The sequence below is a fragment of the Lagenorhynchus albirostris genome, chromosome 8 (assembly GCF_949774975.1).
Source record: "Lagenorhynchus albirostris chromosome 8, mLagAlb1.1, whole genome shotgun sequence".
Lineage (NCBI taxonomy): Eukaryota > Metazoa > Chordata > Mammalia > Artiodactyla > Delphinidae > Lagenorhynchus > Lagenorhynchus albirostris.
This window is the reverse complement of record NC_083102.1, coordinates 89613700-89641133: the sequence shown is the minus strand read 5'-3', so window position 1 is coordinate 89641133 and position 27434 is coordinate 89613700. Positions and strand designations below refer to the sequence as shown.

Below are 27434 nucleotides of genomic sequence, written 5' to 3'. Positions count from 1 at the left end.
TCACGTGGGGCTGAGAGACCCTCATCCTCTCATAGCGCCCTGACCGTATTACAGCATTTATCATGTTTTACCAAATTGCTTTGTATGTGTATTTGAATCCCTCACTAAATGATAAGTTCCAAGAGCACAAGAACCATGTCTAAGTATTTTTGTGGCATCCTACGCCTTCATACAGGCCTTGGAACACAGTGGTTGGTCAAGGAATTGACCTGAAAGGAGCTGCTATATGATAGGCAGATTATATAAGTGCAATATATAATTCAATTTAAATGCATTTGGGTTATGACAAAAAATGTATACAATAAAAAACTAGAAAGCTGCTTAAAATATGAACTTAACTTAAAATCTTCAATCTGCTATGTTTGGGGAAAAATTTCTTATTTCAGGTGGTTATTTGCTGAGAAGAGTTAATTGTTACTTATTTATATTTTGTATCATTCTTAGAAGGATTTAAGATAGTAGGGAAATAAATCAAGATGGTATGAGCTCAAATTCAAAAAAGGTCTTTTGTAAACAACTATGTAAATATATTTACTTCCTCCCTATAAAACATTCAATAATGGTAACTTATGAACTTTGTAATTCCATCAACGGGCTTTTTCTTTTTGTCCCTATGAACTGTGACCTTTAAAATATATATATTGAAGACCTTCATCAGAGCAGCGAAATCTAAAAAAAGGCTTAAAAAACACCTATGTTTATAAAAATAACCATTTTAGTTAAAGATGCTCCCTGCCAGAATATACCAGGAAAAGTTTTTTTTTTTTTTAATTTTAAATGCAACCAAAAGTTTCACAATGCTTTAAGAGAGTTAAAGTTGAAATGGCAAGAAAAATCAATTTAATTTAGAGGATGGAATAGAATAGGCAGCATGCCAGGAAATTATAACTGGCAGTGATTTCACTCATGCCTGTTCATCACTCAGTGTTTGACTCCACAGTATCACTGTTCGGTCACTGCTGAAGCATTAAAATACTGGTTGAATTGAATAGGGAAGCATGCAAACAAAATAACATATGATAGTACCAAAATACTGACCTCGAACACGTTCACATTGGGCTCTGGTCCTTCCTACTCAAAGTATGGTTGTGGGCTGACAGCGTTGCCATCACCTGGGACCTTGTGAGAAATGCAGACTCTCAGGCTCCACTACTGATCTACTCAACCAGAATCTGCATTTTTAACAAGATCCTCTGATGATATATAGGCGTATTAAAGCTTGAGAAGCACTGTTTTTGGTGACCCTGAAATTCTCCCATGCAAAGCTCTGGCCTGAAAATACAGAACCTTCTTGGCTGAAGCCTACCCCTAAGGATAAAACTAAGGATTGATTTCACAGCTGTCTTCTGTGTGTATCTGAAGCAAAAGAATTAAATACTTAGTTTAGTTCCAATAGCAAAATTATCATCTTATACACACACATAAAGTTGTATCTTTCCACTAATAATTATTTGGTCTCATTCTGGTGGGAGATCATTAGAGATCATAGTTTCATGTCCTTTATTTCACAGAAATAAATCGGAGATTTATTTGGAAGCCCATCAAAATTTCACAAGTTCCTTTTAGTCACTTATTCTACTATTTAATACTACCAGGAAGATTTTCCATTCATAAATGAAATTCCTAAATTTTCTATCTTAATCCCATTTCTTATTCTTCCATTATGAGAGAGAACCATCAGCAACCCTTTCTTTAGCGCTCCTAGTTTTGCAGACTTGGTGATAACTCTAGAGGACGTGGATCAAAGTGGACAAAACTTGTGTTATGTGGCCCTAAAACAAAATCTCCAAAGTCACACAATATAATATGTGATCCTGGAGGACATAACATTAGCATAAATGGTATTAGAAACAAAAGAGCTTTTAGAAATAATTTCAGGGTATAATATAACCCAGCATAGAAGACACTGTATAAAGCAGTACTTTCCTCTTTATAAAAATGGCCTTTTTAAAAAGACCTCATCTTAAAAGAGTGGGTCTTGATTAATGCGTTCTCTAGCGCATCAATCCAAAAACTATTAAGATGTTGAGTTTGACCGAAAAAAGAATCAAGGTAATTTACCAAAGTTGACTCAGGTTTCACATGGGGAACATAGCAGCAGGGGCTCTTTCCCAAATGACCACATAGCAGTGAATAAGCATAATCCATGATGAAGGAAGCAGAGCATTTAGGTCAGGGTGAAGGGCAAAGTCTGAACAGTATGGTCACTCTAGAAATACACCCCAAACCAAAGACTAGAGATTTCAAAATCTTTACAAAGAAAAAAAAAATCCCTCTACCTTTAAAGCCAAGTAAAACTTTACTTTAAAAATATGTATAATATGAAAGTCATACATTAAAATAATGACTATTACTGACTGGTGAAAGAGGCATTCCCCCATGGGCCCTGCACATCCCTACGTGTTCCTGTTGAGTGGGCGAGGAACGCAAAGTCTTAACCTCTCTTCACCTGGGCCACTTCTCAGGGCTGTGTTTGCAGCAAGTAACCTTGAGGGATGAGAAGCCTTCCGCCGAGAAACAGGCGCTCACTCCTTGCTATGACAGCAGTGACCTCCCCAGCTCCTAGAACACAACCCACTTCCTGTGCAGACATCTGCAGTGGGGCCTTTACATCGCCCTGGGTGATGTTAGCTTGTAAAGAGGGTGAAATCCAAGATCCTGCACGGGTCTCCACACGGACACTGAAAAAAAAAAACCGTTGCTACTATTGAGATTTTATCTTACCGGATCCAGGTTCTTAAACAGCAGGATGTCTTTGCAAGCTTCTTGCAATCGATTTCTTTGATCGTCAGTTTTGGGATGTATAATCTAAAAGGACACCAAATTAACAATTAGTCTACTCACCTTGCTCTTAAGGGATAAAATTTCCTAGCAGGATATTAGAAGGAAGAACGGTTAGTGCTGAGGTTCACTTTAGGTGACTAGACATTAACTACCAGCCTGCTAAATAGGGGAAAGTAATACAGTTCGTCTCAGGGAGGTGGTGTACATTCATCAATACAGTACTTGAAAGTTTTTCAAAGGAGTGTTTCCCCCAGGTTAGCAAGTTCATTCTGTGAGGGTCTGCACTGGCTAATCACTAAAGACACCAAGGCTCCAGCCAGCGGGAACAGACAAAAGGACAACATGTTGTAACAGCTATGTTGAAAATCTACACACTGCCTTTATTCTGCTTAATACTCTTTAATACTGTTTCATACTCTTTACCATTGAACTTAATACTCTTTCAGGATGTAGCTCTTTCCTTCAAGACTTGATAAAGTCTCTAGAAGTGAGTAAATTCTTACCTGTATATTGCCTTAGATGTTAAATACATTTTTATGCACAATGTATATAAAATAACCACGCCCACGGAGATTGCTTTTCCACAGGGAGCAAGCAATCACGCGCTGTCACACCAAGGAGACTGGATCTGAGGGAGAATGAATCCAACAGTCCTGGTGCGCTTATCTGAGAACGAGTTCAAAGAAAAGCAGTGTACTATTTGCTCAGAAACTTTCATTCCTGAGGGTAAAGGCCAACAGAACGCCTTCTGTAAGTGCGGCCGGCCAACTCTCCTGAGTCCCTTCCGACCAGCAGAAGGCTCACGGACTTGGCCCCGCAGGCCCATTCTTCTGCGAACGCGGGTACTGTGTAACTGTAAGATGAGTCTGCGAGGCAAGAGATGGTCCTAAAAGCAGAAGACATTGAGTTGGTCTCCTGGAGACCCATACACCACCTTTTCCTATCCTAACGTTGACACACAGAGTGACTGGAAGAGATGCTGAAGAGCAGGAGCCCCACCATCACAGCAACCAGGATCAGGCGGCGGTGAGCTCTGTGCCCGTGAATGCGTCAAAACGCGCGACGGGAAAGTAAAATCGGCATTTCAAACCCATCTCACATGGCTAAAAATCAGAGGCCCAAGAACAACTGAGGAAATGTACAGTATATGTGTACTATTTATGTGTGTACTGCTTATATACTATACACACACAAAAAAGCAGTATACACAATATACTGCTACCTACTATTAGCCAGTGAGAGAGGACGTTGCTGCCGTTTTTCCTCTAAGGGTAAGGGATATGCAAACTTATGTTTCCTATCCAATCAATATTCACCTCAACCTAGATTCTACGACGGCACGTGGGCCCAGAAAAAGCAGATCCTGCTGCCTAAGAACTCACTGCTATACAAAAAACTTAAAAAATTTGGATACGAACTAAATCATGCCAACCAAAATTCACACGTGCCTACTTCAAATAAGGAAGGCTAACACAATAAAACAAAAAGTTAGTTCTCACTTCACAAAAGCCATCTGGAACTTCGAACTGAAGCAATCAGAAACGTTTGCCTGCTGAGCAGCTCTATTCTCAGAGAGAAAAGGTTGGGGATGACGTGTCGCTGATGCTGAAATGACCTCCTAGGCCCAAGAGGGAGCCACCTCTGCCCGGGGTGCCACGTCAGCAAACCAAAGCTTAGATAACTCTCGTGTCCCTATAAATGCCCCGCTTTGCCAGAAACACAGTATATCCAGTCAGCCAATCCCCCAAAGACAAGCCAAATCTGGGCTCTACGCTTACTTCCTTGTTCCTTACTCTTTATCCTGTAAAAGCTTCCTACCCTCCACCCCATTTTGCAGCTCTCTGGACCCTTGGGAATGGAGACTGCCCACTTCGTGCAGTGTTAAATAATGTTTGTATCACTTAAACTGTCTTTTAAAATCATTTTTAACACCAGCTTGTACCCGCTTTACCCTTGTCATCAATTTGTCTTTCTCTCCTGACCCATTCACTTTGTATTAACACCTCACACAAAACCCCACCTTCTGCTTTGCGGCCACCTAGAGGGGTGGGATAGGGAGAGTGGGAGGGAGACGCAAGAGGGAGGGGATGTGGGGATATATATATACGTATAGCTGATTCACTTTGTTATACAGCAGCAACTAACACACCATTGTAAAGCAATTATACTCCAATAAAGATGTAAAAAATATATACGTATATATAATGGAAAAGAATCTGAAAAAATTATATATATAATTGAATCACTTTGCTGTACACCTGAAACGTTGTAAATCAACTATATGTCAATAAAATTTTTTTTAAAACCCACCTTTTTCCTCTTCTTTCTCTCTCCAGCTACTTCTCTTCTTATGAATTCATATGTCCAAATCTTGTTTCTCCATCCTGCCACCCCTACTACTGTCTACTGCTCTCCTCTTTGTTTCCCTTTTTCCTTTCTTCCGTCTACCTGCCATCACTCCTCAGTGCCCAGAGTCTGTCATCTATCATAGCCTCCACCCCCGGCCATGAAAATCCTGCTCTGCGTCCTGGAAAGCACACAGTCAGAAATCGGGTGAATCTTTGAAGCTCTGGCTCCCCTGCCCTGTACCAACTGCTCAGAAGACGCTCTCCTACTTCTACAGACTCATTTCCTTCTGTTGGGTTTGGTGTGATCCGACATACAAGATCTGCATCTGGATAACTAAGGCCTCGGCAATGTGCCCGAATGTGATTTTTATTATACTAGAGGCCACTTTGTTTTTTATTAAAATTTATTTCTGATTTCAGGATAAAAATCTTATTGGTTAAACAAATACTGATGTAGCACTTACTATGTGCCGAGCACTGTTTTAAGGGCTTTAAAAATTTAAAAAGGGCTTTATTACTAGCTTTATCCCAGTAAGAGACCCCATGAAGCAGGTGAATGCTAAGTGAAATGAGTCAGACAGAGAAAGACAAATACTGTGTGATCTCTCAAGAGAAAAAAAGTAAGAAAATTAACTGGCCCAGGTAACTTCTTCCATGTCACACAGTTCAGAAGCTGTAGAGCTGGGATTCAGCGCAGCTGTAGGCTGGCCACAGAGTTCATACTAGAAACCAGGGTCAGCAGACCATGGCCTGAAGGCCAAATTTCTTTTTGCATGACCCCTATGCTAAGAATGATTTTACATTTTTTAATGATTGGGGGAAAAAAATCAAAAGAATGTTTCCAGACACATGAAAATTATATGAAATTCAAATTCAAATGTCCAGAAATAAAGTTTTCATGGGTCACAGCCACAGCTGTTCATTTATGTGTTGTCTATGTCTGTTTTCCTGCTATAACAGCAGAGCTAAATAGTTGTGACAGAAACAGCACGGCCCCCAGAGCCTAAAGTATTTATTCTCTGAAAATAGTAAAATTCCCCCCAAAAAAAGCTTTACAGGAAAAGTCTGCCAACTCCTGCCATAACCTCTGTTGCCTTTCAATTAAAAAAAAATTAGAAAAACAATAAGTAACACTGACTTACATGTTTTCTTTAAAGGAAACACCGTGCATCTATTTTGTTAAGCAAGGCAAGTCTGTACAAGATATTTTCATATCTGTCCAATCTATTCTCATGCCTGTCCAATCTATTCTCCACACAGAGGTGAAAGTAATCTTTTAAAACTTTAAATCAGAACACCGCATTCTCCAGATTAAAACCTCAATGGAGTCCATCACATGCACAGAGAATTAATCCCCACTCCTTCTCCACCCTCACCTCAGCCACTCAGCCGCAGCCACAGCTGCCTTTATTCAGAGCCTCCGACTCCTCCCACTCTGATGGGCTTGGGTCAACCCAAAGTGCACTCCTGGGCTTTTGGCAAGACACTCTCCACGTACATCCTCTGGTCTCACTTCAAGGAGCCCTTCTCCAACTATTCCATTTCATTAGGGACGCTGTTGGTCTGGGGGGTTTGGTTTGGTTTTAATTCCTACACCCTGTTACACTGTCTTTTTAGCCCTTCATATTTTGTGACTGTTAATCTACTAGCTTGTGGTCGGCTTCTGCTATTAAGACTCTAAGCTCCAAGACGGCAAGAACTCCATCGTGCTCACCACTGTATACCCAGCACCCGGCCAGATATGCAGAAGGCACTCCCAAAACACTTCAGGGAATAACAGAAGAAAGAAATGCTCCACTCTTAAATTTACCAGCTCTTCTCTGCCAGTTTCTACATGCTAGATGTATATAACCCTTATATTTTCATTTGTTAAAGGTATTCCAACCAAAATCTAATTTGTTGTTTTCCAAAATCAGTCTTAAGTGTTTGAATTTTCTTTGAATACACATCAAAGAATAAGTATCTATTTATACTACTCTGAGATTTTGGGATTTGATAATATAAATAGGGTCTCTAAAATAAGACAAAATGTCCAAATGAAATGTTAGTTTATCAAAATACACTTCATGTTTTCCTTACAGACATTTTCCAGTATCAGTTTAGAGCCAATTAAATTTTGAAATCTGTAATAATCATTTCCAAGGGCTATGGTACAAGTGCCTTATAGTATCTAAGACAAAAAATATTAAAATATTTTAATATGTATTAAAATGTTTAATATTTTATTTTAGTATGTAAAAAAAATTACAGTTTTTAGTAGACAAGAGTCATTCTAATGGAGAACCCAAGACACTTCATTATAATGATTAATATATCATTAATAAATTAATTTTAAAAATTAAAGTAACGTTGAAGGGTGTTACAGGGACAACTCAGGGTGAATGCCCAACCCACAAAGATGCCTCCTTCTCTAGGAACTGCCCTCATTTATTTTTTTAAACATTTTTTAAAAATTTAAGCATTAAAAAAAAATTTAAGTATGGTTAATTTACAATATTATGCTAGTTTCGGGTATACAGCAAAGCGATTCAGTTATATATACATATATATACATATATATATTTTTTCAGATTCTTTTCCATTATAGGTTATTACAGGATATTGAATATAGTTCCCTGTGCTATACAGTAGGTTCTTGTTGGTTATCTATTTTATATATAGATAGTACTGTGTATATGTTAATCCCAAACTCCTAATTTATCTCCACCCCACCCCGTTCTTCCCATTTGGTAACCCTAAGTTTGTTTCTATGTCTGTGAGTCTATTTCTGTTTTGTAAATAAGTTCATTTACATCATTTTAGATTCCACATGTAAGTGATATCATATGATACTTGTCTCTCTCTGTCTGACTTACTTCACTTAATAGAATAATCTCTAGGTCCATCCATGTTTCTGCAAATGTCATTATTTCATTCTTTTTTATGGCTGAGTAATAGTCCCTTGTATATATGTACCACACCTTCTTTATTCATTCCTTTGTCAGTGGACATTTAGGTGGCTTCCATGTCTTGGCTGTCGTAAATAGTGCTGCTATGAACATAAGGGTGCATGTGTCTTTTTGAATTAAGAGTTTTCTCTGGGTATATGCCCAAGAGTAGGCTTGCAGGATGCCCTCATTTATAAGTGGGGTCCCCCAGCCAAAGTCAAGTCTGTGAGAAACTCTCCACGGGGAAGCTGGGATTTTGAACTGAGAGAGACACGATAAGAGTGACGGGCAGCTGAGTCCCTTTCAATGTCGATACTCTTAGGTGCTGCACAAATGCTGTGGAAGGACCCCAGAGGGGGCTGGCTCCTGCCTGCTAGCCACAGCCTAGGGTTTTCTTTAACACTTTCAGGAATTCTACAAGATTTCCAAGCATATGTCCGATAATTCCCCAATGTTTTCTTTTGTATTTAATCTCAATGTGATTGTTTTATTCCCACAGCCAAATGAATTTTAACTGGTATAGCCTCCCCAACAAGACTGTTAGAAATTAGTTGGAGTGATCCAGCCAAACACCTTATCAATCACGTGGACCAAATGGTAGCTAACAGTTTTCGAGTCTATGAGATACTGTATATTGTTTTCAAACTGTATTTTTAAATGTTCTTTCCAATTTAGATTTTTACTAAGCTAAACAAGCTCATCAAACATCTCAATTATCAAGTTTTATCATATACATTTATACACAAAGAACATTGTCTTCGAAGTCACCCACTAGTGTTTCTGCGAGATACATAAATAAAGTGTAGGAGAGGGGAGGGTTTTTCAGACTACATGGAGGGGTAACAGCACATTACACATTAGAGACGATACCGTGATCCTAAGGCAACATAATTTTCAGACTGGAATTTATGGACCTGATCAAAATATGTAAGTTATATACTGAGAAATGAACACTGCAAGTCTGGTGCTGCAAATCCCCATGGGGACAGGAGTGAAATGGGATTTTTCTCAAAAATCTTCTGTGTCATTTAAAGCTCCTGAGCTTTCTACCACTGGATTTTATTTATATTTCAGGGAGCTTAATGATGTAATGACTTAGGGATCCAGTATCTGCTTTTCTATATTAAAACTCAATCTTACTTTAGTATTTTTCAGAGCTACAGAAACAGATTTTTGATTTTATTTAAGGCCAAATAGAAGAAAACAAACTTTTGCAAAGTATGTACTCAAAAAAAAAAAAAAGTACATGATTACTTTCCATTTCCAGGCTCAGTAATCTCCTATTGAGTTTACTTTCTACTAAATAAATAATAGGAGAATGGAGCTAAAGGACACAGCTTAAAAACTGTTTCAAACCAAACTGGACAAAGTCTTGCGAAAACTTTAAGACCTCCAAGAAATCAGCTTCTGAGCAAACTATCAGACTCACAGATTTTAAAACACAGTAACTGCTGTACTGACATTTTAGATGTAATTTTACTGTGATTTTTTGTTGTTGTTTCAGAGTAAGCTTCTGTTGTGATAAAACAGTAGGAGCAGAAGGCTTTTCCCAGCGTTTTTCTTTCCTAGAAATACTTACTTGTCTAAGAAAAATAACATTATCACTTTGGGAAAGATAGCTAAAAACATTTTTCATCACAGACTATATTTTTGCAAGAGAAATAAAACCACAACTTCAGTGAGTTTTTATGTTCATCTTTCCCTTATCCAAAGAGAGAGATGCTTTGGATTGAAGTAATTATACAGAACATGAAGAAGAAGTAAACTATCAGGAGATAAGACTAGGAAAAGAAACAGTCAAAATAATTCCATCATGCCCCCTGTTAACCTATATGCCTGTTAACATCTTTTCTATTATTATATTCTTTATCCAGTACAGGAGTATAATTTAAAATTAACGCATTCAGTAAATTACATACCCTGGACTCAGCATCGTCTTCTTCTTCATCAGGATTATAAGCTTCTGCACATACTATAAAAATAAAAATGGACATTTTAAAGATTCCTTCACCAAGAAACATGCTACAATAAATATATCTTGAAAAATTAGTGAACAAAAAGAGGGCTGTGGTGTAAAAAACCATTAATTCACCTCATCCAGGGCAAGCAGTCTACCCCCCAAAGCCAGTTTGCTATTGCAATTTATAAGGAATTGACTAAAATATAAAGCTGCACTTTAAGACACTGATAACTGCTTTCTCTTATTCAGAGAAACATAGCTAACCTCTTTCATCTTCATTTCCAAGCTACAGAAATGCATAAGATCAAAAAATTACCTGAAAGAACACACACAAAGTCTAAGTCTGCTTTGAAATGATCAATTTAATCAAGCAGTTATGAGTAACTTTCATAAATTATCATAATTCAATCTTCCAGGAACAAATGCTATTAATATTTTGCATATTCCTTTCCAGTCTTTATTCTGAGCTGAGTTCATACCGCATCCACAATTTTAAAACCTGCTGTTTCATTTAACACTTAAGAATTCTGTATGTCATTAGAAACATTTTGTAAATATTGTTTTAAGGATTGCTAACTAGTTACCATAAGCTATAATTTACCACACCCCTAATGCTAGACACGAAGCTGGCTTCTGTTAAAACAACCTTGCAATAAACATCTTCATGCATAAACATTTGTCTACATTTCAGATTATGCTGTGGAATTATTCCCAAATGTTATTTTGGGGGCTAAAAGGTATGACAACATTTAAGGCATATTTATCACCATGTTTCCTCCCAATGGGATTATACCCATCCAGTGTCCTATAAGCAGTGTGTAAGGAGACTCCTCTAAATGGTACCGCAGACTTAGATATTAATGCTCAAACTCTCTGCCAATTTAAATGAAAAAAAGATCTAAATTTTTAAGTATTACTGAATTTGAACAATGTTCAAATGATTGTAAGCTGACTGTATTTCCTCTTTTGTCCCTATGTCTGAGGCATTTATTTTTGTATTTGGTTTTCTTTTTGACTTATACCAGTTTCTCAATACCACTTTGTCATATTTCTTATAATCATTTTATCCAGTTTGCTTTTTTTTTTTTGCCACACCATGTGCCTTTCAAGATCTTAGGTACCCGACCAAGGATTGATCCAGGGCCATGGCAGTGAAAGCACGGAGTCCTAACCAGGGGACGACCAGGGAATTCCCTCCAGTTTGCTTTTTAACTATAATTACCAATTTTTTTTTTGTCTTTGTTTTTTTGATCAATTATGCATGCTGTTTGTTTTTAATGTAATGAAATCAGGGAAGAAAATTCCCCAATATGATTTAAACCCAATTTTAAACATCACAAAAGTACCACTGCTTTTGAGTTGGGTATTTGTAAATCTTCTTTATTTGCAAATCTACAGATCTGTAACTTCTCTTCTTTCAGTTTGTAAAGGTAGACCTTTTTACATTTACCCTTTAATCCGTGTGGACTTGATTCTGGCATGGATGTAGAAATGAGAGCAGAGGACAGGTGGAAGGCTGACAAATGTCTTTCCAGGGGCCTCAGGATGGTCTCCGGAGTACTGTCATCTTTAGCTCAACGACTGTCATTACTATTACAAAACCTGCCAGTAGCTTTCTTTTCTCCAGGCATTGCTCTATACACCTAAGCCAGTGAGTGCTTCTTAACTAGGGCCTATTCTGCCCCGCAGCATGACACTTAGGCAATGTCTGGAGACATTTTGGTTGTCACAGTTGTGGGAGGTTAAGAGGAAGCTGCTGGGGGAGGCTAGGGATGCTGCTAGACACCCCGCCCCGCACAGTATAGCTCCCTCGCCCCCTCTCCCCAAGAAAGAATGACCTGGTCCAAAATGTCAACAGTGCTGAAGCTGAGAAACCCTGACCTGCTGTACATTTTCCCCTTCAATCTCGCAACAACCCTAAGATAGGTGTCATATCACCACCTGGCAGATGAAAGAACAGGGCACAGTTACGTATCTTGGCCAACATCACACATCGTACATCATCTTGTAGCACCACAGGACTTGACCCTAGGGCTGTCTGGCTGACTCCAAAGGCCTTGTTCTTTTCTTTTTTTTAATGTTTTAGAAAGCGGCTTTATTGAGATACAATTCACCCATGAAAAGCGTGCATTCAATGCGTTTTGGTATACTACATTATAACTTTTAAACACTGTGGCAGAATATATATAACACAAAATTTGCCATTTTTAAGTATACAATTCAGTGGCATTAAGTACATGCACAATGTTGTATAACCACCACCACTATTTATATCCAAGATTTTTTCATTACCCTAAGCAAAAACTCTGAAACCATAAGGCAACAACTCCCCATTCCTCCTGTCCCCCACCCCTGGTAACCTCTAATCTTCTTTCAGACTCTATGAATTTGACTATTCTAGGTACCTCACGTAAGTGGAATCATATAATATTTGTCCTTTGTGGCTGGCTTATTTCATTTAGCATGATGGCTTCCAGGTTCATCCATGTTGTAGCAGGCGTTAGAATCTCATTCCTTTTTATGCAAAGGCCTTGTCCTTAACCACTGTCCTGTGCATGACGGCTCTGGTGAATTCACCAGCTCAATGCCTGGACATCAGCGTTCCGCCTCAGAAACCTAACAGAAGGGGACCGTCTTCCCGGGACAGGCTCCCATTAAAGAACCTCACTGACGCATATCACCAGAATGGCAGCTTAGTAACTAACTTCCCGAATCAGTATGGAGTCAGCGTGACCAGCCAGCTCTGTCCCTGCAGGAAGACCACAGGAGAAGCCAAATCACAAGTAAAAGGTTCCTTGGTGAGAAGGAGATGGGAGGAAGAGAGAGTCTGTCAAATAAACTGACTATTGAATGCGTCAGTCTGGGACAGCCCAAGGCATCCATACACAGTACACATGGTCCTGCTCCTGTGGCCCAGACTCTTGAACTGTGTTGCTGCAACTTTCCTAAAAGCAGGACAGCATCTACCTCTAAAGCTTGGCTCCGTAACTTTCTGTTTCCATGTTTGACCAACCTCACTGGCAGGACTGACACATAATTTGCAGGGCTCAGTGCAAAATGAAAATATACGCCCGTTTTCAAAAGTTAAGATTTTTAAGAGGGCAAGAGCAGAACACTAAACCAAATTAGAGGCCCTTGTGAGGGTGGGGTCCGTGAAGTCAACCACTGTCATAGGATCTATATGTTCAGTGAGGTGATAGCGTCGATAAGATACTATGTTCTTCGAGGTAACCTGTTATATAGAGAGCCTTGGTCCATTAGTGTTGAGCTTAAGTTTTAATTCACAGAATGAAATCTTAATCCTCTAATTTCTAAGTTTCAAGCCCCTAAATGCTGACTAAAAATCATCACTAGTAAGAATCTATTTTCTTTCTAAATAACTTATCAATTGCCCCAGTATTATTTATTACTTAACACCCTTCTGATCTGTGATACCTACCTTATCACATGTTTGTTTATTTCTGGGCTATCCATTTCATTGAACCATTTATTGTGCCAATATTACAAGGTTTAGTTCTTGGCACTGATGTGCAATTGTTTCACGATATTAAAATTCACCTACTGCCACCTCCTACACCCAAATCAAAATACAGCACCTGCAGTTTTGTGCACAGCCATGGTGGCTCACACCTCCTTATCTTCACTGACACAGTCTCCTCCTCTCCAAGCCATCCCTTCTCTCCAGCCCCAACTAAAAAGTCAGATTAAGAGTCACCTGTTGACCTCTCACCTACACAGGGCTAACTCAGGATACCCCACTGCTGTGCTCCCTTTGCACTGTCCCTAGAGTGTGGGCACAGCTCATTACCATCACCTACCACACTTCACTCTACCAAAGACATTACCACCTGTTGCCCCTTCAGGCTGGAACTGCAGCCCTTCAGGGACTGACTGTGTGCTTTGTTCATTTCTATATTTCCCTGGCACTGACCTGGCACAGTGCCTGGCTCAATGCATTTTTTTTGAATGAATGACTGATTGATGAACAAATAAGCTTGACAGTCCTTGAAGGCAAACACAATGTCTCTTTTAAACATCTCCCAGTAGTCTACCTGTATTATACACTCTCAAACAAACACACGTAGAATGAATGAATGAATGAATAAAAAGTTGTTCTTTTTTGTTAAAATATCCTACACCATATGTCCAAAAAAATGGGGACAGAGAGGTTGAGTGAAAATGAGGACCTTTTGTCTTGTTCACCAAGGGGCCAAGCACAGAGATTAGGAGTTCAGTAAATATCTATACAAGGAATGAATGGATGAAAGACTATGTCTAGATGGACCCTCAAACCAAAGCCTCCAGATAACCTGAGCTGCCTCGAATGTTTTTCTGAATTGCACCCCCTCCCTCCTGGGCAATCTGAAATTGAGCTGAAGCTATATATTCTATTCTTTGTTTGGCAATTACACAGTAATGAAGAGCAGAGTCTTTTTCTTTATGTGAACCCTACATTGAGTTTTTCCTGTCATGTTGTGCATACATGTATTTCGATAATACATTAGTCATCTAGAATGCTCCAAGAATTTAAGTAGTTTCCCACATTGCAGACAGTGTAATGTGCACTGGTGCAGCCAGACAACTGTAGACAAGGGACAAGGGTTTTTTTCCTCCTGGTGCCAAATACATGTTGTCTTTTCCAACACCATTTCTCCAACTCTCTGACACCAACCGAATGTCCAACAATTCAATTCAATTCTGACACTACCTACCCGCAGTTAGCATCAGATCCCACACATTAAAGGGCTCAGTCCCACAAGAGTGCCCCCACTTCAGACACCAATCACAATTCCCAAGCTACCCATACTTCTGACCGACCAGCTGTAAACTGGGGGTTCCCACGACACCCTCCTCAGGTTTGATAATTCACTAGAATGACTCACAGGACTCAGGAAGTGCTTTCCTTACTCTTACTGGTTTATTATAAAGGATACAACTCAAGTACAGCCAAATGGATGAGAGGCACAGAGCAAGATATAGTGGGTGGGGGTCAATGCCCTTTCTGGGTGTGCCACTCTCCCAGCTCTTTGACGTGCTCCCCATTGTGCAAGCTCTCTGCACCCTGTCATTTAGAGGTTTCTATGGAGGTTTTATTACATGGGCACCAAGCGTTAAATCATTGGCCTTTGCTGATTAAACCCATCTCCACTCTCTCTCCCCTTCTCCGAGGCTGGGCTGAAAGCTCCAAGCTTCCAATCAAAGTTTGGTCTTTCCGGGACCAGCCCCCATTCTGAAGTTATCCAGGAGCCCCTGAGCCAAGAATCACTGGTTAGCACACCAAAGAAACTCAGGAGATCCCCAGGGTTTTGGAAGCTCTGTGCCAGGCGCTGGGACAAAGACCAAGTTAGCCCTCTTATTATACCGCACAAGGGATTACACCAACTCCCAGGGTTTTTCACCAAGTGCCCACTATACTTTGTCAGGAATGTATAAAAATCAGTACAGTCAAAACAACTGTGACCTGGACAAGTTTACATAACCCTGTGCGCTCTGACAAAGCTAACAAAGAATAAAGGAAGCAGACGGAGCCCCATGAGTCACTGGGCCTCAGCACCTGGCACGGAGCCTTGCACACAGTATACCCTCAATAAATATTTGCTGAAGGAATCAAAAGCAAATGTGGCCTGTACAGAAAGACTGCATGGTTTAGAGGCCTAAAACCTAGGGAAAAATGGACTTCTACAAAATATATGAAATTTACTTTCCCAATGTTCTCAATACACTAAGATTCCAGCACACTTATTTAAATGATAATCAGATTAAAATAAAGCTATTATAAAAGCACAGGTGTATTAGACAACAGAGTTCTGATTCAATATGGTTAAACTTAGCTCACTGAAGTGGAAATGTCCTCCTACAAAGGGAAATAAATGTACCTTTTACAAATACTAGTTTAAGGCATGCATTTTCCAACAAGAAGATTAGCTGGAGGAAGGGGCAAAAAAAACAACAACCCTTTTTTTTCAATGTAAAACACAGATATACATGCAATTCTTAACCAGATATATAGTATATCTGTTGTATTAAAGTCTCATGGTGGGTGTGGCAGTTAGGGAGAAAAAGTCTAAGAAGACTTGGGGTAGATGCAACGATACAAATAAGATTGTGCAACACGGTCTACTAGTTATAAGTAAGTAAAGGGAAGAGGCACAATGACAAGCCATAAACTTTCCCCCTCCCCGCTTCACTCACATTTTTGCCCAGGTAACTTGGTACCTATCCGCTGTGACGTATCAGTGATCACCTTAGAGTGTAATTCACAAAGCAAAAGCATTTGGACAGTATGTCAAAATACAGAAGTTCACATTTAGATCCCAAATCACATTCAAGCGAAAGGACCCACAGGAAATCTGATTTATTCATTCAAAAAAATAGTTTTTGAAATGTGGGAGGTGATGCAAAAAAGAACTATGCAAAGTACCTATATTACCACTATGTATTATACTATGTATTATACTATGTAAGTTGTTACATCTATGTATTTTATATCACTTTATTTTTTTAATTTTTATTGAAATATAGTTGATTTATAACATTGTGTTAGTTTCAGGTATACAGCAAAGTGATTCAGTTATACATACATGTGTCTTTTTTTAGATTCTTTTCCATTATAGTTATTATAAGATATTGAGTATAGTTCCCTGTGCTATACAGTAGGTACTTGTTGACAAATATTATATAGAACTATGTACCACGTATAAACCATTTGTTCTCTAGGCGATCACAGACTAGAAAACAAGAAAATAGAAATAGAATAACCACAATAACATTAGTACCACGATGGAGGTGTGTACAAAGTATGTAGGAGTACAGAAGAGAAAGGGGTGACCTGCTGCTCAGAGAACAAGGCTTTGCAGAAAAACAGACTCCCTAAATAGTTAATGAAGAATGGGAAGAAGTTTCCTGAGAAAAGAGGAGATCGTTTTGTTCACTGCTGTATTTCTAGCACTTGGAAGAGTGAATGGGACATAGTAAATGTTAACAAAAATGGCTGAAGAAATGAATAGTTATTTTAATATCTCTTCATTGCCCCTTAGACCTATGGAAACTGCATCTGTCAGGGTAGACTGGCTTATGCTACAGTAACAAGCATCCCCAAATCGTCGTGAAAACAACAGAAGTTTACATCTTGCCTACACTATATGTCCATCTCAGGACAGTGGGTACTCTGCCCCATGTGTTCTTTACAGAGGGATGCAGGCTGACAGAGCTGCCACCATTTAGAATGTCACCAGTCCCCAAGAGAGTGGCAAATTACTCACTGGCTCCTGATGGGGCTCAAGACACAGCACCCCAAAACATGGTACCCCAAAACATGGCACACTGGCATACTATCTTAGGCTGAGGGAGTTTGAGAAAATGTCAGAAGCAGGGAGGTCACTCTGACCTTCATCCCCTTCCCCTGCCTTTCTTCTCTGAAAGTAGGAGATAAACCTCCCATGTGAAAGATACCTTCTCCCTGTACCAGGAGGAAGGGAGACATTCTTATCACCAGGGCAGAGAACGCTGTATAAACAAACCTTGTTACTCCTTCACCATTTAATTATCCACAGCCCAAATCCTTTGTCTTGTCAACTATTCACAAATTTACAGTTTTTTTGTCTAAAAGGTGTAAAAGCCTCCTGCTCTGGTCACTTCTTTGGGTCTTCATTTTCTCGTGAAGGCTCCCGTGTATATGTAAAACTTCAATAAAATGTGTATGCTTTTCTTCTCTTAATCTTGTCAGTTTAATTGTTAAGCCCAGCCAGAGACCCAAAGAGGGTCCTGGAGAATTTTTCCTCCCCTCTGCTCCCAAAGCTTCAGCGTGGAAGTGATGCATGTCACCTCTGCCAATAAGGAATGTACATCACACTTCATAAGACAAGTGACATGATCTTTCCTAATGTCACGGAGACATGGAAGTGTGATCTTACCATGTGCCCAGAGGAAAGAACACCATCTGATGGCCCTAAACCCAAGGATTCCTCTCCCTCCTTCTCTCTCTATTAGGGGCTTAGAAGGGGAGGGAGAGAGAGAGTATTGAAATCAACCTTACAGTTTACTTACAAACAGTGAAAAAAAACTTAATTTAAAAATCTACAGGGTAAGGGTGGCGCAGTGGTTAAGAACCCGCTTGCCAATGCAAGGGACGTGGGTTCAAGCCCTGGTTTGGGAAGATCCCACATGCCGCAGAGCAACTAAACCTGTGTGCCACAACTACTGAGCCTGCGCTCTAGAGCCCATGACCCACAACTACTGAGCCTGCGCTCTAGAGCCTGCGAGCCACAACTACTGGAGCCTGCGCGCCTAGAGCCCGTGCTCCGCAACAAGAGAGGCCACTGCAACGAGAAGCCCGCGCACCGCAACGAAGAGTAGCACCCGCTCGCCGCAACTAGAGAAAGCCTGTGCACAGCAACAAAGACCCAACTCAGCCATAAATAAATAAATAAATAAATAAATAAATAAATAATCTACAGAGTAAGCCTCATAAACTCTGAGCAGAATCATTACCATTTCCTTAAAACTGCCATTCAAATATTAATTTACTATTCAGTTATTCAGTATATAACAACATTTTACTATCTCCTGCATCAAAACATTAAAAGTCATTATAGGGGCTTCCTTGGTGGCGCAGTGGTTAAGAACCCGCCTGCCAACACAGGGGACACGGGTTCAATCCCTGGTCTGGGAAGATCCCACATGCCGCAGAGCAACTAAGCCAGTGCGCCACAACTACTGAGCCTGTGCTCTAGAGCCCACGAGCCACAACTACTGAAGCCCACGTGCCTAGAGCCCATGCTCTGCAACAAGAGAAGCTACCTCAATGAGAAGCCTGAGTACCCCAACGAAGAGTAGCCCCCACTTGCTGCAACTAGAGGAAGCCCACGTGCAGCAATGAAGACCCAATGCAGCCAAAAATAAAATAAATAAATTTTTAAAAACTCATTATAATCTACTATGTTACTGCCTATATTTCAGCTATAATACAAAAAGAGCAGTATAAACACATCCTGAACTTATCTTGCAGGAATGTTAGCAGGCTTCATTAAATAGTACTTAAGCGAATATTTAATTCCCAAATCAGTTATGTTCATGTCAGAAAAATTTTAAAGATTTTAGCAAAGCTACTTAACTGTATAATCCTGTCTTGGTGAAATGAAAGAAATACAGCTTCCACTTAATCTAGCTGGTTTTACCTCTCCCCAAGGTTATCAATGGGGCTTTAAGAATCAGCCCCTCAAAACCATCTTCTGGTTCTCTATAAAATTTTTTTTTTATTTTATATTGGAATACAGTTGATTTACAATGTTGTGTTAGTTTCAGGTGTACAGCAAAGTGATTTAGTTATATTTATCAAGAACCATTCATACCTCACAAGTAAACCACCATGTTCAGGACACTACTGGATCAGTGTCACTAAGATACATAAATAAGCAGCAACAGAGAGCTTCAAACAAATGAGAATTTGCCCATCACTTGCTATTTTCCTATTATTAAAGCTACAGAAACCAAAACATTCTTTAATCTGTTTTTTAAAAAACATGTAGGAAGCAACCTAAATGTCCATCGATAGACAAATGGATAAAGAAGATATGGTATATATATAAATATATATATACATACATTTATATATACACAGTGAAGTATTACACAGCCATAAAAAAATGGAATATTGCCATTTGTGACAACATGGAAGGATCTAGACAGTATTATGCTAAGTGAGATAAGCCATACAAATAAAGACAAATACTGCATGATTTGACTTACATGCAGAATCTAAGAAGCAAAACAACCAAACCAAGCCAAAACAAAAACAGACTAATAGACACAGAGAACAAAACAAGTGGTTGCCAGAAGGGAGGTGTTAGGGCGGATGAAATAAGTGAAGGGGATTAAGAGGTACAAACCTCCAGTTATATAATAAGTCACAGGGATATAATACACAGCATAAGGAATATGGTCAATAGTATTGCAAGAACTCTGTATGCGGACAGGTATTACTAGACTTATCCTGGTGATCATTTCATAATGTATATAAACATCAAATCATTATGTAGTAAACCTGACACTAACATAATATTGTATATAAACTATTTTTTTAAGTGTAAATTTTTCTTCAAAAATGCCTCCCAAGGAAAATCAAAGGACTAACTATGTCACAACCCATATACACATGGCAAGTAAATTTTTATTCTAGACTTGGGTTCCAAATCAATGAAAAACTTTAGTTATGAAGTACATCGACTCAATCATTGAATCTATCCCCAATCCATTTTCTTTCCACCACATGTTCAACCCGTATACATTCAGTCTATAAAATATCCATCACCTCTTTTTTTTTTTTTTTTTTTTTCGGTACGCGGGCCTCTCACTGTTGCGGCCTCTCCCGTAGCGGAGCACAGGCTCCGGACGCGCAGGCTCAGCCGCTTCGCGGCATGTGGGATCCTCCCGGGCCGGGGCACGAACCCTTGTCCCCTGCATCGGCAGGCGGACTCTCAACCACTGCGCCACCAGGGAAGCCCCATCACCTCTTTTAATAATTAACTCGTTTATAAGGAGTATGGCACAATTAAGAGGACAAAGAATTCAACAGGCTTATAAAAAGAAGCATGTCAATCAACATGAAGTGTTTCTGTGAGGAGGAATCCAGAATAGGATAGGCTCAAATACTCTACAGAATACCACTGTTCATAGGCTATGAGTAGCCTGTGGGATTCAGAGAATGGAGGAAACACCATATGTGCCCTCACTCCCTCTCACATGGAACAATGGTCCCCCTGTAGCTACTGACATTCCTTCCATCAGTAAGGATTTAAGAAAATGAACAATATGAAGATCCAAGAAAGGTCAAGTGCATGTAATCAAAGGACCCAATTTCTGGGTACTTTCCAGATCATATATTCCAAACAAATGTTCTTTAAGTAAAAGTATAAAAACTTACAAATGACCAAGAGTAAGACAAATAGATGCAATAAAAGAGACTTAAGAATAAGTCTGAGAACATATTTTGATAACCATTAATACTTCAAAGCCCTTGTATGTGCTTGCTACTAGTCACTACAATTCCTCAAAGATATTCTCCAGAACTATTAAGTGGCAGACAGCAAGTGGCTCTGTTTGTACTAGAGGACAGTGGTATAATAGAAATTATAGTTATGCTTTGCTGAAAAACTTCTGAGAATTATATTTGATGCATAGTGTGGGTTTTCAGAAATTAATAGCCAAGGAGAAATCAAAAAAGATTTCTAATTCTTTGATTAAAAGGCCAGCAAACAGTTTCCTAAGAGTTTGTGCAAATGCTCTATTGTTCAGATAATGTGATCACCTCTTGGCATTGGTCTGAGACCTTGAATCACATTAAAGTAATATGAATACAAGTTCTAGCTGATAATGAATGATATATTTATCAAAATAGAATTTTGTCCTTCTGACACAGCAGAGCTACTTAAAGCTTGAAAATAATTTTGTTTACTGTTTGAGACTAACACTGCCTAACATGCCTATGAGAGGATTACAGGAACAGAAAAACTACAGATTCTTCTAATTTATTAATAAACTTTCAGAACCAGTATCATTTGTCAAGATGATTCTTGGATGTGATATTTGGTTTTAAATATAGCCAGAGTTACAGGAAAATAGTTTAGTCAATTCCCAGCTTCCAGATTTAGTAATAAAACTAAATGTAAGCATTACAGGAATATCTTTCAGTTAAGTCTCTCTATGTGATTATCAGAAGTCTAGTAAGAATTTCGATGCTATTTTAGAAAAATATCATCTAACCGTAACAAGACAATGCATACTAACATCCAAACACTTATAATATATAATATATATATACAAGTAAAAGCAAGTCAGTCTAGCTTATTCATTATTTAAAGTCAAAAGAAATTAATCCTAATAAACAGCTTAGTAGGATTTTCTTCTCTGAGCAAAGAAAAAATCCATTTCTAATTTTTTAAAGGAAAACTTCAAAAAAAAAGTCAAGATTTGTGAGGCAATGAATGATAATGAATTTAAAAGAATTTTTAATTTAAAAAATGATATAAAGATAAGATAGGCGATACAGAAACAAAATAGCAATTAAGCATTTAAAATCTAATAAATTAGCAAAATGACATGATTTTACCCAAATTTCATTTTGGAGAGGGTGCACAGCTTAGAGTGAACTTTTTCATATGCTGCTGTGAAACTCTAAGCAGGGGGTGGGGTGGAGATGGAGGGGTCAGTCTGAAAATAGTTATTAAAAGCCTTGAAAATGTTCGTGCTCAATTCAGCAAGTGCTCTGCAAGTAATCTAATCTGAAGACATCCTGACAGCTGAAAACAGAAGAAATGTAAATTCCCAACAATAAACAAATGAATTATGATAGATATCCATACATACTACTGATATACTCTACATCCATTTAAAGACTGTATTTTACAAAAATATCTAATAACACAGGAAGATGTTCACCAAATCTGAATTAGGTCATTTTTTTTTGTTTGTTTGTTTGTTTAAAAAAACAGGTTTCAAGACAGATAAATGACCTGAGCCCACAGACAGTATGCATGAAGTCTGCAGAGGAGATACCAGAGTGCATATGGTGGTTTTTTTCTTCAAGGTGTGATTGTGATGATTCTAATTTTCCTATTTGTGCCTTCCTAGGTTTTCCTCTTTTTCAATGTGCTGTGTTTATAATCAGAAGTAAAGGTTTTTTTTTTTTCCAAAAAGAGATGATTGTAAAACTCTTTGAAACATTCATATCTCAAACATAAAAGGGCTTCTTAAAAACATAATAAATGTTACCTTGCTAAAAATCTTTCTTTTAAATGTATCTAATCCTTTTTCAAAATTACTTTTATAATTTAATACTTCCTAAAAACATATAGCTTCTTCAATTGGCAGAATCAAGGTACAAAAACTTATTAGAAAGTAGTTAGGAAAAAAAATCTCATTAAGGATATTACTGTAAAACTGAACTCTTTCTAATAGAACTTTTCACATAAAATAAAAATACTGACTTGATGTCTACCTTAATCTTCTAATAATATGGCTTCCTCTACATCTTGAATACTAGAAAACCATCTTCAGGTGTTCAGAACAGCGGAGTGAGGAGTATGGCAACTCCTCACCCCAAAAGCAGTGATAAAACAAAATACAATTTTCACAAAAAAAGTAAAACAAAAACATTTCAGGACTCTGGAAATCAACTGAAGGCATACAAATTGAAAAGCATTTATTCATGAAAAACTACTGAACCTCAAGTTAGAACAGCGGGACTGTAAAAACACTCCTGCGCTCTTCCTTTACTCCCAGCTACTACCACATTCACAACACTTCTGACACCACACGTGAGAGAGAGCTGATTCCCACACTGACCGATCCTTCTTCAATAGCCGATGTCCACAATTGCATTCAGTTCTGACACTATCTACCTGGAGTTAGCATCAGATCCCACAAGTCAAGGGTTTAGTTCCACAAGACCCCCCCCAACTTGAGATGCCAATCACAAGTAGTAGGTCCCCAGGTTACCCACAACTTATGTCCAACGTGGCTATATATTTTAGGTCTCCAAGGCCCCCTCCTTGGATTTGATCATTTGCAAGAACAGCTCACAAAACTCAGGGGAACATGTTTACCAGTTTATTATATAATAAAGGATATGATAAAGGGTACAGATGAACACTCAGATGAAGAGATACATAGGACACGGGCTGGAAGGGCCCCGAGTGCAGGAGCTTCTGTCCCCGTGGAGTTGGGGGGCATCACCCTCCCAGCATGTAGATGTGCTCACTGAATCCTGTACTTTGGGGATTCTTATGAAGGCTTCCTCACATAGCCTGATCATCATCACATGACTGATGATGATTAATGCAATCTCCAGCCCCTCTCCCTTTCCCAGAGAATGGCAGGTAGGGCTGAAAGTCCCAAGCTTCTAATCACGGCTTGGTCTTCCTGGTGACCAGCCCACCACCCCATCCTGAAGCTATCCCCAAGCCCACCAGAAGTCTCCTCATTAGAACAAAGTCATTCCTATCACCCAGGAAATTTCAAAGGATTTGGGAGCTCTGTGTTAGGAACAAGGATCAAAGACCAAACATTAGGACAAAAGAGGCTTCTACCGCTCTTAGAAAATCACAAGGGTTTTAGGAGCCCTGTACCAGGAACTGCGGACAGAGACTAGTATACATTTTTTCCATTATTTCACAGGGAGTCTATGGCATTGCTGCTTAGGACTGCTACCCCAAATGTCCCAGCCTCAGGATGGTCAGCAGCGCAGTTTCAACAGCTTTGCCGCTGGAGAAGGCTAACTTAAGAGTAAAGTGCAAAAAACTCCACGCCCAGCAACACAGTTGGCAATGGTGATCACGGTGGCAGACAAACAGCAAGGCTATCAGGTTACGTAGCTGGAGGTTGTGGTCCTGGCTGCAGCAAACATCACACTAACAGACTAACCAGAAATTTTTAAAAATGAGACAACCACAGAAGAGCTTCAAAAGCTCTCCAAGCAACCAGGGCCCAATGGAAGGCTGTGTGGGCACACAGGAGAAACCAGACAGGGCCCAAGCTATCCAAATATCCCCAGCTGTACATGAGACTGTAGCACACGCAGGGAACACAGAGATGGCAGTCAGATGTTAGGATACACTTTAAAACTACCTGAAACAATTCAAGAGAAAAAACCCCAAACAATTCAAGAGAAAAAACCCCAAACAATCCAATTAAAATATGGGCATAGGATCCGAAGAGACATTTTTCCAAAGAAGGCATACAAATGGCCAACAGGTACATGAAAAGATGCTCAACATCACTAAGCACCAGGGAAATGCAAATCAAAACCACAATGAGATGTCACTTCACATCTGTCTGAATGGCTATTAATTATCAAAAGGACAAGAAATAACAAGTTTTGGTGAGAATGTGGAGAAAAGGGAACCGTTCTGCATTATTAAATTGGTGCAGATACTATGGAAAACAGTATAGAAGTTTCTCAAAAAATTAAAAATAGAACTACCATACAATCCAGCAATTCCACTTCTGGGTATTTATCTGAAGAAAACAAAATCACTGTCTTGATTATTTACAATAGCCAAGACATGGCAGCAACCTAAATGTCCATCCACGGGTGAATATGGATAAAGCCAATGTGGTATTTACATACAATGGAATACTACTCAGCATCAAAGAAGGAAATCTTGCCATTTGCAACAACATGGATGGACCTTGAGACCATTATGCTAAGTGAAATAAGGCAAAGAAAGACAAATGCTGTATGATCTCACATGTAGAGAATCTTTAAACAAACAAACAAAATAATCCAACTCACAGACAAAGAGAACAGATTGAGGGTTGTCAGAGGGGAAAAAATGCTACCTGAAATTTGAACATGCTCCCCAACTCACACAGAGATCCTTCAGCTAAAGGCATTTGACTATAACTTCTAACCAATCATGGACTGACCACTAAGCCATGCAGACACAGGGGCTAACCCTGGAGAGCCAGGGTTAAAATTTTTTTAATTAAAAAATTTAAGGGACTTCCCTGGTGGCGCAGCAGTTAAGAACCCACCTGCCAATGCAGGGGACATGGGTTCAATCCCTGGTCCGGGAAGATCCCACATGCCGTGGAGTAACTCAGCCCGTGCGCCACAACTACTGAGCCTGCGCTCTAGAGCCCACGAGCCACAACTACTGAAGCCCACACGCCTAGAGCCCGTGCTCCGCAACAAGAGAAGCCACTGCAATGAGAAGTCCATGCACCACAATGAAGAGTAGCCCCCGCTTGCCGCACCTAGAGAAAACCGGCGCGCAGCAACGAAGACCCAACGCAGCCAAAAATAAATAAGTAAATAAAATTTATTTAAAAAGCAGAGACATTAGCATCTACACACCATGGTGGAGACAGAGTCCATAGACTTAGCCCAGCAAAGCTGCTAAACAAAAAAAACAGCAGAAACAAGCCTGAGATGGAGTAAATCAGAATTTAGAATTGCTACAAAATATTATCTAAAATGCCAGCTCTCAGCAAACTTGTAAGGCATGCAAAGAAACACGAAAGTGTGTTCCATACTCAGGAAAATAGGCAGTCAATAGATATTGTCTCTGACTGGGCCCAGCTGTTGGCCTTCTCAGACAAAGACCTCAAAGCAAACCATAATTCTTTGGAACTAAAGGAAGCCATGTTTAAAAATTAAAGTATGATGACAATAACTCAACAAAGAATCTCACTAAAGAGGTAGAAATTATAATAAAGAAACAAATGAAATTCTGAAATAGAAAAGCACAATAACTGAGATGGAAAAACTCACTAGATGGGTTCACCATGTTTGAGCTGGCAGAAAAAAGAATCAAGAAACGTGAAGAAAGATCAACAGAAATAATTCAATCTAAAGAACAGATTAAAAAGAATGAATAAAAATGAAGAAAGCCTCAGAGACCTGTAAGATAACATCAAGCGTACTAACCTGCACATAATGGCAGTTCCACAAAAGGAGAGAAAGACGTAGGAAAAACAGGAAAAAATTATGGCCAAAAAACTCTCAAACTTTATGAAAACTGTTAACTTACAGACCCAAGATGCTCAATGAACCATAGCCTAGAATAAACACATAGGAATTCATACCTAGGCACATTTTAGTTAAACTGTTAAAAGTCAAAAACAAAATCTTCAAAACAGCTAAAAAAAGATGTATCATATATAAGGGAAAAATAAAATAATTAATGGTTACCTTATCAGAAACAATGGAGATCAGAAGGCACTGATGACATATTCAAATTGCTGAAAGAAAAAGATTCTCACAAGAATTCTGTATCCAGCAAAACTATCCTTTAAAAATGAAGGTGAAATGAATTCATTCTCAGATAAACAAGGACTAAGAAAATGTGTTGCTAGCAGATGTGCCCTATAAGAAATATTAAAGGATGCCCTTTAGGCTGAAAGGAAATGACACCAGAGGCTAGGCTAACTCAAATCAGCAGGAAGAAACGAAGAGCATCAGGAAAGATAAACATTTGAGTAAATATAAAAGACTGTATAAATGCACACATTTGCTCTTTTTTCTCTTTTTACTTTAAAAGACAGGATTGCATAAAGCAATAATTATAACACCAAACTGTTGGGTTTGTAACATATATAATACGTATGTCAATAACAGAACAGCGAGCTGACAGTCTAACCCTACCTACTTCCACTCCTACTTCACACACCTGAGTAAGGCAGTCTGATCGTTCCATGTGACTATCCCCAAGAAGAGATCACCTCTCCTCAGTTTGTTCCTGGGTAGTAACTGAGGTGAAAGGGGTCGGGGGGGACAATATGGACTTATTTTGAAACATCAGGAATCCATCTTGACCATTCTTGGGCATGATATCTCTGACCAAAATTTTTAATGCTTCCCACAACATACAGAATAAAGCCCAAATTCTTACCAAATCTTTCAAGGACCCCTCCCCA

At 39.1% G+C, this 27434-nt stretch overlaps 1 protein-coding gene across 1 annotated transcript in view; it reads right to left on the bottom strand.

Moving 5' to 3' along the window:
• Positions 1-27434, bottom strand: part of PRKAR2B (protein kinase cAMP-dependent type II regulatory subunit beta) — a 111221-nt gene that overhangs the window by 31601 nt on the left and 52186 nt on the right. The window contains exons 3-4 of the mRNA XM_060156206.1: positions 9979-10031; positions 2725-2808 (exon numbers count right to left, since the gene is read on the bottom strand). Coding sequence (XP_060012189.1) covers positions 2725-2808; positions 9979-10031 — 137 coding nt within the window. The remainder of the gene's footprint in view (positions 1-2724; positions 2809-9978; positions 10032-27434) is intronic.